This window comes from Ostrinia furnacalis, unplaced genomic scaffold (assembly GCF_004193835.3).
Source record: "Ostrinia furnacalis isolate ACB-3 unplaced genomic scaffold, ASM419383v2 OfSCF7642, whole genome shotgun sequence".
Lineage (NCBI taxonomy): Eukaryota > Metazoa > Arthropoda > Insecta > Lepidoptera > Crambidae > Ostrinia > Ostrinia furnacalis.
The window spans coordinates 690,562-704,018 of NW_021137881.1; the positions used below are offsets into that span (position 1 = coordinate 690,562).

General features: G+C 39.0%; 1 protein-coding gene across 1 annotated transcript; it reads left to right on the forward strand.

Annotated features, from left to right (window-relative positions):
• Rpn13 (regulatory particle non-ATPase 13) lies at positions 1 to 13,351 on the forward strand. Its single transcript, XM_028322381.1, has 9 exons — positions 1 to 150; positions 255 to 593; positions 766 to 980; positions 3,791 to 3,993; positions 7,063 to 7,331; positions 8,382 to 8,631; positions 8,908 to 9,170; positions 11,548 to 11,773; positions 12,899 to 13,351. The coding sequence occupies exons 2-9, from the start codon at positions 264 to 266 to the stop codon at positions 12,922 to 12,924; spliced, it is 1,782 nt and encodes a 593-aa protein (XP_028178182.1). The 5' UTR covers positions 1 to 150; positions 255 to 263; the 3' UTR covers positions 12,925 to 13,351.
• The last annotated feature ends 106 nt before the right edge of the window (positions 13,352 to 13,457 follow it).

Here is a 13,457-nt window from a genome sequence, read left to right on the forward strand (position 1 = left end):
CCTGTAATAAAAAAAACTTATGTCATGTCATTGTTGTTGATTGATTTTCTTTCTTCAGTCAGAATTTGTCGTGTCATTATTCGTTTTGGGAAAATCTTTTGATTCACGATAGATCTCTATTACATTTAATAAAAACATTCACCAATAAAGGTATGCAATTTTCATTTTATCTAAAGTTCAAAGCCACAAAGTACTAACAAGAATTTTTTAGGTTAAAACGCCATGTTTATTAATATATTTTTTACTGAATTCAGTGTTCCAGAATGTCGGCTACTGCATTATTTGGAAATTCATCTGCCTTGGGCGGAAGCTCTGGTGGAAACAAGCATTTAGTGGAATTCCGTGCCGGTAGAATGACACTAAAGGGTCGTATGGTGCACCCAGATAAAAGGAAGGGATTACTTTACGTATATCAGGGCGAAGATTCTTTGATGCACTTTTGTTGGAAAGATAGAACTACAGGGGAGGTCGAAGACGATCTCCTTATATTCCCTGATGACTGTGAGTTTGTCCGTGTTAACGAGTGCACTACTGGAAGGGTTTATGTTCTCAAGTTCAAGTCTTTTTCTAAAAAGTACTTCTTCTGGCTACAGGTAACTATTATAATGTTAAAATAAGCGCTTGATTTTATATGAGGATGGTATTGTGTTATGTAATAAATAGAAATAGTAACAGGTTGATGACTCAATTGTTAATGTATTTTATTACCAGAAGAAAAAAACATAGTAATGAAATTATCATAATAATTTTATTTTATTTTTCTAGGAGCCTAAAACAGACAAAGATGATGACTACTGCCGTCGCATTAATGAGGCTCTGAACAACCCACCCACATCGGGAGGTCGCGGCGGTGGGAGCGGAGGTGCTCAGGATGGTGAACTACAGAACCTTCTGAACAACATGTCCCAGCAGCAGCTGATGCAGTTGTTTGGGGGTGTTGGGCAGATTGGTGGGCTGTCTTCTCTTTTGGGCACTATGGGGTAAGGCTTTGATTACCACCAATTTGTTTTACTTGAATATTATGATGTCTTAGAATCTATGAATTTTAATGTGCCTTGTCATGTCTCAGAACCTTTGAAGCTAATCTATACTAATATTATAAAGCTGAAGAGTTTGTTTGTTTGTTTGTTTGGTTGAACGCGCTAATCTCAGGAACTACTGGACCGATTTGAATAATTCTTTTTGTGTTGGATAGCCCGTTAGTTCCTGAAGGCTTTAGGCTATATATCATCACGCTAAGACCAATAGGAGCGGAGCACCAATGAAGAATGTTTCAAATCAGTGATTTTTTTCCTTTTGAGAGCTGACGCTGCGTAAACGGTTAAAGTTTCGCAAAAATCATGTATGACAGGATTGTTCCCCTTTAAAAGTTCTAAAAAAAAGTCCGCGATAGTATATGTCTATCTTTTAAGGTTGGCTCATAGTAACCCTTTTTATGCAAAAAAAAACTGTTTTATATTAATGCATTATTTGCGGAGGTTTTTTCATAAACATGATATTAATCCTTATCCAAATAAATAAGTTATTCATCACAAGTATTTAATTTTAAATATTCTTGCCCTTTACACCATTCGATTTCAATAAATATCTTAGGAGATATCGCAGTTTTAAAATCACATCGCAGCAAAATAATGATCAAGTACTACGCGCGCTACTGATGGATCAATGCACAGCCTAAACCGCTGATCGTAAAGACCTGAAACTTGGACGGTGTGTTCTTTGTATGACGTAAGCATCTGATAAGAAAGGATTTTCCAAAATTCTACCCCTAAGGAGGTAAAAAGGAGGGGCAAAGTTTGTATGAAATAACGAGATTCCTTCGTCCAATCTACTTAAAATTTTGCATAAGCATTCTATAACAGAATTAATGGAAGACGTGTTTCGTATTTTAGTGAAATGCACCCCCTAACTATGTTAAAAAGGGGTAGAAAGTTATTTTAGTGGTGATTTGCTTCAAAGTTGATATTAATTACTCATTAGTGCATTTTTTTACAATCATGACGTCATGTTAACGACTACCATACTCTAGGGGCCTCCACTTAACCTCGGAGTGGGTGCCCGCTGCGTGCGCTCGCCCAACAATGCATAGTAATGCATGAAAGTCATGCCGCGGGCACCTGCTTGCGCTGTATACATAAACTCATTTTCGCGCGAGAGTTTTGGCGGAGGCCCTTGAGGTAGTGGGAGTAGTCTTGAGGAAAAGCTCCTTCTCCCACGGCCAGTGGCATGCTGGAAGCTTGGTGATTCTAGCACCCGTAGGAAAATATAAAAAAAAAGTTTACCAATAATACTGCGGTAGGTGTAGTTTTCGATTTCGTTGTAAAAAAATAATACCACCGAGTAACTTTCACCGGATCAAAGGCCGAGCTGCACATTCATAAAATATAAGAAAAAAATATTTTCATGTTTATTTAACCTGATTTTTATATTTTAAAAGTATTCAAACATTTAGATAATAACGTTAAAACATTTAAAAATAATCGTATGAGAACGTTTTCGACTTCTCCACGGACGAAGTCGCGGGCAAAAGCTATTTGTAAAATCACTCATCACTCATCAACAGCCCTTTACAGTCCACTGCTGGACTATGAGCCTCCTCCACTATAGTGGAGGGTTTTGCCATAATCTCCACGCTTGGCAGGCGGGTTGGAGATCGCAGTTTAAAAGATTGATGTTTTTCAGAGAGCGCTGCTGCCCGTTCTCTGTTTGATGTGTAGTCCCGTGCCGATAAGCCGTGTGGTGACGGCAGAGTAGAATACATTTGTCACCAACCCCTACTCTTCCCGCGGGTGTCGTAAGAGGCGACTTAGGGACTACACATTTGTAAAATAATTAGACTAAATTATTAAAAGTGCCTACCCAAAGTCATTATTCCACGCGAACGAAGTCGCGGGCACAGCTAGTTCCTTATACTAGTGTTTTATGTTCTTCTAGAAAATCTTATGGAGATTCTATGTTACAGTTCTCATTTTACACTAAGCAATTAATTAGGCATACTAATCTCTCAGATGTTGTTTCATTCCCTTAATCTCCCTTAGCTGCATAAATTCAAGTTTTCCATTTGGCAACTTCCATTGTGTTACTTCATCATCTCACGTTCACATTCCCACTAACATTAACTAAAAATTATAGCAACAACAGCAGTAACAGTAGCAGCTGAGTAAATTTAAATTATGTAGCTAATTACTACTATACAACATGCGCTGTGAGATAATGTTCTTGCATTCCCACTAAGTCGCTTCTGTCATCATTGCTGTCACGAGCAATGTGTTCTGTTTTTGGGCATATTGCTGCAACACCGGCCCCGCCCCCTTGTCACGTCTCCCTTTAGTTTCTGTAATTTAACCTACTAATAATAATAATATAAGCCTTTATTACTGGATTACAAGGTATTTTACAATATTAACATTTCATTTTACAATTTAGCTGCACTCATCTCCAGTTTGTCCTTGGACATAGGCCTCCTCCAATGATCTCCATGCTTCTCTGTTTCTAGCCATTTGTGGCCATAATGGCCCTGCTAATTCGCGGATATCGTCCTCCCATCTTTTTGCTTGTCTGCCTCTACTTCTTTTCCCTTCATGGGGATACCATTCCGTTACGGCTCTTGTCCATTTCTCTTTCTTTTCCCTCATTAGGTGTCCTGTCCACTTCCGTTTCAACTTTTTAATTGTTGCAACAACACTTCTGAATTTGGTTTTTTATTTTATTGTGTTACTTTAAACTCAAACACAATAAAATCAAAAACCAAATTCAGATTTAACCTACTAACATTAATCAAAACTTCCAGCAACAACAGCAGCAACAGCGGCAGCGGCAGCACGCGGCCGTCCGCTGGCAGCGGCAACAGCTCCCGCGGAGGCAGCGCGCCTCGCACCACCGCCGCCGCGCCGGCCGCCGAGCCCGCCGCCGCTCGCACGCCGGCGCGACCGCGCGACACACCCGCGCCCACCGCTACCCCGCCGAATACCGCCACCGCGACCCAGCCGCGAAGTGAGTTGACTTGGTTACATTTATGTATAGTCTGCTTTGCGGTAGAATTTTGTCCAATGACCCCAAGCTACCCATCCTTACTTTTACGACTTCGCGACGGGCGACCGCAGTGAGTGTGCGAGCGCGACAGCAACATAATGAGGGCTATCGTTTTAGCGCTCACCAGTTAAGCGCCACTGTAGAGTAAGGTCCTGTCACTTGCTAGTAGCGAAGACAGTGGCACCAACTGGTGAGCGCTAAAGTGGTAGGAGGATTATCGCATTTGCATTCATCAAGATGGCGCCACTGTAGAGTATGGTCCTGTCAATCGCCAGGAGTGCCAACTATTAAGTATAAAAACGATAGCCCTCATTACGCTACTACTATTACTCATACTTGGGGTCATTGGACAAAATTATACGTGCTCACAGACCGGGCTTTAGATGCACGTCTAAGGGCCCTCGCCCACGGCGACATTTTTGATGCCAACGCGCTACAGCATCGCCACGGACGTGCACCGTGTCGGACGAAATCATTGGGGCTGTTTCTGAATCGCGTTTACATCGCGAAAGTTAGGCGATTATCACACTGCGCCGCGCTCCGCCGCGGTACGCGGGACGACTGATTTAATCATTGTATGCAAGTACGTCATATAGTTGTATAGAAAACACGCGCGGCACAACACACTGAAAACGCGTCTGTGCGCGGGATTTTTTATATGAAATCACGCGGACCGCAGCGCAGTGTGATAATCGCCTAATGGCCGTGGGCGAGGGGCCTAAGGCTGGGTTGGACCATTTTACTTTATCTTTGACGAACGTCAAAAATCTGTTTAACTCCATACAAAAAACACCGGTTATCGTTATAGTTAGGTCAAAGTTAGGTGGTGCAACTCAGCCATAAAGCTATATCCGCTAAAGTTTTGTTTCTCTAGAATAATTATTTACGGAATTGCTACCATTTCCATACCTTTTTATTTACGAGCCTCCGATATTTCGGCACTGTAGCAAGTGCTATAGTCACTGAGTAAAGAATGGGAGACTCGTAAATAAAAAGCTACATGGTAGCAATCCCGTACTTAAACAATTCTAATGTTAGTGACCATGAAAGTAAAAATGCTCTAAAATGTCCTATGTATGAGACAGCCACCAAGTGAGTCAAATTTTGTTTGCATAGATGAAGTAGATGCACGTAATAGATTAGGAAGCTATATCTGCAAAATATTTGGTTCTCTAATCTTAACTTTTTTTATCTCACTGAAAGATATTTTACATAATAGTTTGATATTACAGAAAAAAAACAACTCACCAAAACTTAAGTCTACCTATTTTAATACAGAAACGTCATACTATAAAGTTTTAAGTACGATAATGTCCTGTGTTTTGATTATATTATTAGAAACAGAGCTTATTATTAACAAGAAATTGCATAGTACAATAACTTAATCAATAACACATTATATTACAGCAGATAAAAGCTCTAGGATAACCTTATATCATGTGACTTTAGGTTATCAGAGTGATAATGATTATAAAATAAAACAGCATGCTATTTACTATTAACATGTTGCTATACCTACAGTAGTTGGTAAAGCGATGTAATTGATGTGTTTATTAGATAAAACGTTTTGACCACTCGCTTTTGCATCAATATTTTATTAGACTAAACGTTTTGCTTTGTTGCTATGTGTATTTAAGCAATTTAAACTAGTGATGGGTCCGATTCCTCACCGTGGATTGTCTCTTAAGATTTATTTTATTGAACAAAAATATGATAAAGCCAGCCAAATTACGAACTAATACGAAAATATATTTCCATTGGTATACTATGGTCTGGGCGTTGAAATCGTGAGATCTCTCCCGATGAATGCACCGTGCCATGCCCGTGTCGCAATAAAAAAAAGACAAGTGCCATCTAAATCCTGGTCTCCGAGCAAGAAGAATTTTGTCCAATGACCTCAAGCTACCCATCCTTATCGCTCGCGCGTAATTATGTTGCTATCGCGCTCGCACACTCACTGCGGGCGCCCGTCGCACAGTCGCGATAGCAATATACCTAATTATGCGCGAGAGATATGGATGGGTAGCTTGATGGATGGCTTGGGGTCATTGGACGAAATTCTACGTGCTCGGCGATCAGACTTTATAATGTAAAATATAGATACGGGTCCACTAAGGGCTGATTTTTAAATCTTCGAATATCATATAATTTATAACATGAGAATAAAATTGTGATTTTGTCTTATTTCCCATACTGAAACTGTCAATATGCCAAACATATTCTTCAGTTATAAGATATCCGGCACTTGAAAAATCAGCCCTAAATAAAATAAAGGATCGTGATTGATCGGAATCGGGCCCATCACGCACACAGCTAAAGGCGGCGTTGATAAGAGTAGGCGCACACCGTTGATTTTTAATTGGTCGATAGTTGTGCCCGATTTCAAATTGTATGAAGAATCGGCCAAATCGAATCGGCGTAGTGTGCGCACTCCCATACATGATCAACTGCCCGACTAAACTATCGGCCGACGAAAAATCAACGGTGTGCGTAGGGGTTGCAAGTCCCGGTACTAAGGAGTGTTACTGAATTACCGGTACCAGGTCTAAGCCAGTACCGGGAAAACCGGGAAATTCGGGAATTTCGGTACCCACGTGAATTGTTATTTAAAATATGTTTTCTCACTTTCTATCAATGTCAAATACTGGCAGCGACAAGAGTTAGGGACAAAACATAAATTAACTAAATTAGGTTTATAAAAAAACACGCTATTATAAGAAATAATAAGTAGTACCTAAGTACAATCAGATAAAACAATCAGTCTTAAAAGGATAGTAATGAATTAGGAACATAATTAATATTTTTTCATTTGTTGATAGTGTGTACGTAAAAAGATGATGGCATCTAGTCAAAAAATTGTTATTCAAAAATAAATTATTGAAGTACCGAAAGTCTCGGGAATTGCATCGTCAGTACCGGAACTAGATAAAGGATTAGATTATCGGGAATTCCCGGGAAAAATGAATACCGGGGAGCAAACCCTAGGTGTGCGCCTACTCTAACGGTCGATAAAATGGTGTGCGATTTCAGGTGGTCAAATTGTCTTATCGGACTTGCAACGCTACTTTTCGGGGCTAGGCAACGCGCCGCCGGAGAGCGCGGGCGCGGCGGGGGCCGGGGCGGGGGCGGGGGCGGGCGCGCGTGTTGACCTCGCGGCGGCGCTGGCGTCGCCCGAGGTGGTGGGCGTGGCCAGCGCGCCCGCGCACGCCGCGCGCCTCGCGCCGCACCTGCCGGCCGCGCCGCCCGACACCGCCCAGGACGATGTAAGGACCACACTGCTCTCACCGCAGTTCGCTCAGGTGAACCCTCACGTGTTGCGCACCTGCTTCTGGCCGCGGACCGACCGCGCTTCTTCGGCTTTCAGGTTGCGGGTGTGCAGTAGCGATGAACGCACGATTTTACGCTTTGCGCATGTTTTGTGTTCTTGTTTACGATAGGCGTTCCGTTCTCACACTTAACGAGTGTACACCCGCGAACCATTATTGTTTATTCTTTTAAAAATTGGTATCGCCGATGTAAAAAATCTGTGAAACATAATAATCTTTATTTATGGATGTTATGTTAGTATCAAATAATGATACTTATCGCAGAAATTAAGAGTGGTGTTACATGTGTTGTGTCTTGTTTAAATATTACATCCGACCTATTTGCACTTGTTACGGCTTACACAAAAAAATCTTGTCGTATACTTGCGTCACATTCTGGTATGATATAGAAAAAAATATGTTTATTCAATAGCATATGCATTACCGAATGATAAACAGAGACTGGCTGCAGCAAAGCTCACGACTCTGGACTAAAAAAAAGGAAGACAAAGACATGAATGGGTCAAAAAACACAAATCATGGCCCATAACAAGATATGCCGTCCCTTAGAAGCCCGCCTTATTAGCGCAATCTGTGGAATAATAACACTTTTGATATGTTAGAGATAGACGGCGATTACACACAGACACCAGCCTACTTTAGTAGGGTTTTGCTGCATAAAATATGTCCACTTCTTACATTGCTGAAATCGCAGTTTTGGTCAAGTAGTGCAGACCTTTTCGATGATACCTACTTGGGAATAGCAAGAAAGCAATGATTAGGTAGTGTGAGAAAGGAATTAAAGTTGTAGTTGTTTTTGTTTTGCGTTTATGTTTGCTTAAAATATCTTATATGAAGATAATAACAATCATTTCATCTAATATTAGTGCTTATTAAGGTGAGAAATATGTTGGTTACCTTCCAAATGACTAATACATTTTTTGTACATTACTAATAAACTAACAAGAGTGCACCCGTATATTTATTTTTTTATGATATTATTTTCTCGATATAAGTTTATTAAGTCTTGTGTCTAATTTCCAGGCTGCCAACCAGTTTTCGTCAGCTTTGACGTCTGGACAAATGGGTCCAGTGATGTCTCAATTTGGGTTACCACCTGAGGTCGCTTCAGCTGCAAATACGGGCGATATGCAAGCGTTTTTCAAAGCCCTGGAAAATTCTTCAAACGCCTCTGATAGCACTAAGTCTAAAGAGAGCGCCGATAAAAAGGAAGAAAAACCAAAGGACGAGAGTAACGATAAAAAAGATGGTGACGCTGGAATGTCACTAGATTGATTAGTGTTGTTATTTTTCCGCCCAATTTGTGTTATATCATAATATTTTCGGGCGATGCTTTTATCTTTTATATCTTCTATGTGGTTTGTGTACTATTTGCCAATACCTTAAAATTAATCTTATCGTGACATAATGTATCTTCTGCTTTTGTAGCAATTTTTGAAAAATCAGCCCTAAATGAAATAAAGGATCGTGATTGATCGGAATCGGGCCCATCACGCACACAGCTAAAGGCGGCGTTGATTACAGTCGATAAAATGGTGTGCGATTTCAGGTGGTCAAATTGTCTTATCGGACTTGCAACGCTACTTTTCGGGGCTAGGCAACGCGCCGCCGGAGAGCGCGGGCGCGGCGGGGGCCGGGGCGGGGGCGGGCGCGCGGGTGGACCTCGCGGCGGCGCTGGCGTCGCCCGAGGTGGTGGGCGTGGCCAGCGCGCCCGCGCACGCCGCGCGCCTCGCGCCGCACCTGCCGGCCGCGCCGCCCGACACCGCCCAGGACGATGTAAGGACCACACTGCTCTCACCGCAGTTCGCTCAGGTGAACCCTCACGTGTTGCGCACCTGCTTCTGGCCGCGGACCGACCGCGCTTCTTCGGCTTTCAGGTTGCGGGTGTGCAGTAGCGATGAACGCACGATTTTACGCTTTGCGCATGTTTTGTGTTCTTGTTTACGATAGGCGTTCCGTTCTCACACTTAACGAGTNCAACGAGTATACACCCGCGAACCATTAAATAAATAAATAATAAATAAATCTTTGGACAATTTCACACAGCGCCAGCTAGCCCCAAAGTAAGCAACTTAATGCTTGTGTTATGGGTGCTAGCTTAACGGATATTATTACTTATATACTTTTTTTTTAAATACATCCATATTATACGTAGTAACACCCAGACCCGTCACAGAAATTAAAATTCATCACTTTAATTATTGTTTATTCTTTAAAAATTGGTATCGCCGATGTAAAAAATCTGTGAAACATAATAATCTTTATTTATGGATGTTATGTTTGTATCAAATGATACTTATCGCAGAAATTAAGAGTGGTGTTACATACAGTGTGAGTCACGTTAAAGTGTACATATGAAAATAGATGAAACAAGACCTATTTTTATCGACAAAAAAAGGTCAAATTTTTTTTAATTTTTTTTTTAATTTTTTATAGATTTTTTTATCTCCCAATTACTTATTGTAAAGAAAACGTAATAACTTTTAAACTAAGCGGTATATCTTGATAAAATAAAAACAATAATAATGCTAAATAACATGCAATACTAAAAAAATACATAAAATACACAAAAAGGGCCAACAAATAATAAAAAATGACACTTTTTGAAAGAAATCTGCTTTTAAATTCGTGTTTTTTTGGTTATTTGATAAATTTCTCCAAAAAATGCCCCTATAACTGGTAGTTTTTATTACTTTGTATTATTCTCTATTATATTACCTTTGTAAAACGCAAAATCGCATGTCTCTACCCCTATCACAACGTTTGCAATGATCGTTTGAACTAAGCCTCTCCGGGCGCGCCATTCAACGCTTCGTTAACAACAAAACTGAAAATGGCTCTAGATTTGTAATTTTGATAAAGACAAGTTAGATTTCAAGTAAAAACAAAAGTTTTCGAAGTAAAAATAATAAGCATTTTAGTTAAAATTAAAAATGTCCCTACCTGTAGAGGAGAATAATGTTGTGGTAGGCCTTTGTTCAAACTATCATAGCAAATGTTGTGATAGGGATAGAGACACGAAATTTTTGGTTTTACAAAGGCAATACCATAGAGAATAATACACAACAATAAAAACCACCTGTTATAGGGGCATTTTTTGGAGAAATTTATCAAATAACCAAAAAAACACGAATTTTTAAGCAGATTTTTTTCAAAACGTATCATTTTTTATAACTTGTTAGCATTTTTTGTGTATTGTTTGTATTTTTTTAGTATCGCCTGTTATTTAGCATTATTACTGTTTTTATTTTATCAGGATATACCGTTTAGTTTAAAAGTTATTACGTTTTCTTTACAATATGTAATTGGAAGAAAAAAAATTCTATAAAAAATTAAAAAAAAATCTCAAAAAAATTTTGACCTCTTTTTTGTCGATAAAAATAGGTCTAGTTTCATCTATTTTCATATGTACACTTTAACGTGACTCACACTGTATATTGTGTCTTGTTTAAATATTACATCCGACCTATTTGCATTTGTTACGGCTTACACAAAAAAATCTTGTCATCTACTTGCGTCACATTCTGGTATGATATGGAAAAAAATATATTGATTCAATGGCATATGCATTACCGAATGATAGACAGAGACTGGCTGCAGCAAAGCTCACTCCTCCTTTGGACTAAAAAAAGGGAGACAAAGACTTAAATGGGTCGAAAAAAAAACACAAATCATGGCCTATAACAAGATGCCGTCCCTTAGAAACCCGGCTTATTTATAACACAATAATCTGTGGAATAATCACACATTTGAATTTTGATATGATAGAGATTGACGGCGAATACACACAGACACCAGCCTACTTTAGTAGGGTGTTGCTGCATAAAATATGTCTACTTCTTACATTGCTGAAATCGCAGTTTTGGTCAAGTAGTGCAGACCTTTTCGGTGATACCTACTTGGGAATAGCAAGAAAGCAATGATTAGGTAGTGTGAGAAAGGAATTAAAGTTGTAGTTGTTTTTGTTTTGCGTTTATGTTTGCTTAAAATATCTTATATGAAGATAATAACAATCATTTCATCTAATATTAGTGCTTATTAAGGTGAGAAATATGTTGGTTACCTTCCAAATGACTAATACATTTTTTGTACATTACTAATAAACTAACAAGAGTGCACCCGTATATTTATTTTTTTATGATATTATTTTCTCGATATAAGTTTATTAAGTCTTGTGTCTAATTTCCAGGCTGCCAACCAGTTTTCGTCAGCTTTGACGTCTGGACAAATGGGTCCAGTGATGTCTCAATTTGGGTTACCACCAGAGGTCGCTTCAGCTGCAAATACGGGCGATATGCAAGCGTTTTTCAAAGCCCTGGAAAATTCTTCAAACGCCTCTGATAGCACTAAGTCTAAAGAGAGCGCCGATAAAAAGGAAGAAAAACCAAAGGACGAGAGTAACGATAAAAAAGATGGTGANTAACGAGTGTACACCCGCGAACCATTATTGTTTATTCTTTTAAAAATTGGTATCGCCGATGTAAAAAATCTGTGAAACATAATAATCTTTATTTATGGATGTTATGTTAGTATCAAATAATGATACTTATCGCAGAAATTAAGAGTGGTGTTACATGTGTTGTGTCTTGTTTAAATATTACATCCGACCTATTTGCACTTGTTACGGCTTACACAAAAAAATCTTGTCGTATACTTGCGTCACATTCTGGTATGATATAGAAAAAAATATGTTTATTCAATAGCATATGCATTACCGAATGATAAACAGAGACTGGCTGCAGCAAAGCTCACGACTCTGGACTAAAAAAAAGGAAGACAAAGACATGAATGGGTCAAAAAACACAAATCATGGCCCATAACAAGATATGCCGTCCCTTAGAAGCCCGCCTTATTAGCGCAATCTGTGGAATAATAACACTTTTGATATGTTAGAGATAGACGGCGATTACACACAGACACCAGCCTACTTTAGTAGGGTTTTGCTGCATAAAATATGTCCACTTCTTACATTGCTGAAATCGCAGTTTTGGTCAAGTAGTGCAGACCTTTTCGATGATACCTACTTGGGAATAGCAAGAAAGCAATGATTAGGTAGTGTGAGAAAGGAATTAAAGTTGTAGTTGTTTTTGTTTTGCGTTTATGTTTGCTTAAAATATCTTATATGAAGATAATAACAATCATTTCATCTAATATTAGTGCTTATTAAGGTGAGAAATATGTTGGTTACCTTCCAAATGACTAATACATTTTTTGTACATTACTAATAAACTAACAAGAGTGCACCCGTATATTTATTTTTTTATGATATTATTTTCTCGATATAAGTTTATTAAGTCTTGTGTCTAATTTCCAGGCTGCCAACCAGTTTTCGTCAGCTTTGACGTCTGGACAAATGGGTCCAGTGATGTCTCAATTTGGGTTACCACCTGAGGTCGCTTCAGCTGCAAATACGGGCGATATGCAAGCGTTTTTCAAAGCCCTGGAAAATTCTTCAAACGCCTCTGATAGCACTAAGTCTAAAGAGAGCGCCGATAAAAAGGAAGAAAAACCAAAGGACGAGAGTAACGATAAAAAAGATGGTGACGCTGGAATGTCACTAGATTGATTAGTGTTGTTATTTTTCCGCCCAATTTGTGTTATATCATAATATTTTCGGGCGATGCTTTTATCTTTTATATCTTCTATGTGGTTTGTGTACTATTTGCCAATACCTTAAAATTAATCTTATCGTGACATAATGTATCTTCTGCTTTTGTAGCAATTTAGTTGTCAACAAATGTTTTGTTTTTGAGTAGGTATTCTTCTTGTGCATCCGACTAACAGTTCAACATTGGAGTATATTCTGGACGATTTCTGGTAATATTGATTAGTACTGAATACGAGATTATAAATAAATTATAAACATTATGTAAATCAGCAATGAGATTCAGCTGTTCCAGAATAACTTGCATGTACTGAGGTTAATTAAAAAACAGGTAAACCTACGATTGCAAAATGTTATTGAAACCATTGTCAATTTTTTTAAATAAATATTATCCTAACAATGAAATTTGTTTTCATTACGCTTCCACTTCGATACCACGCTTAATTGGGTATTTGACACCATTCGCCAATAATTCTAAACCACAACTTTTTTAA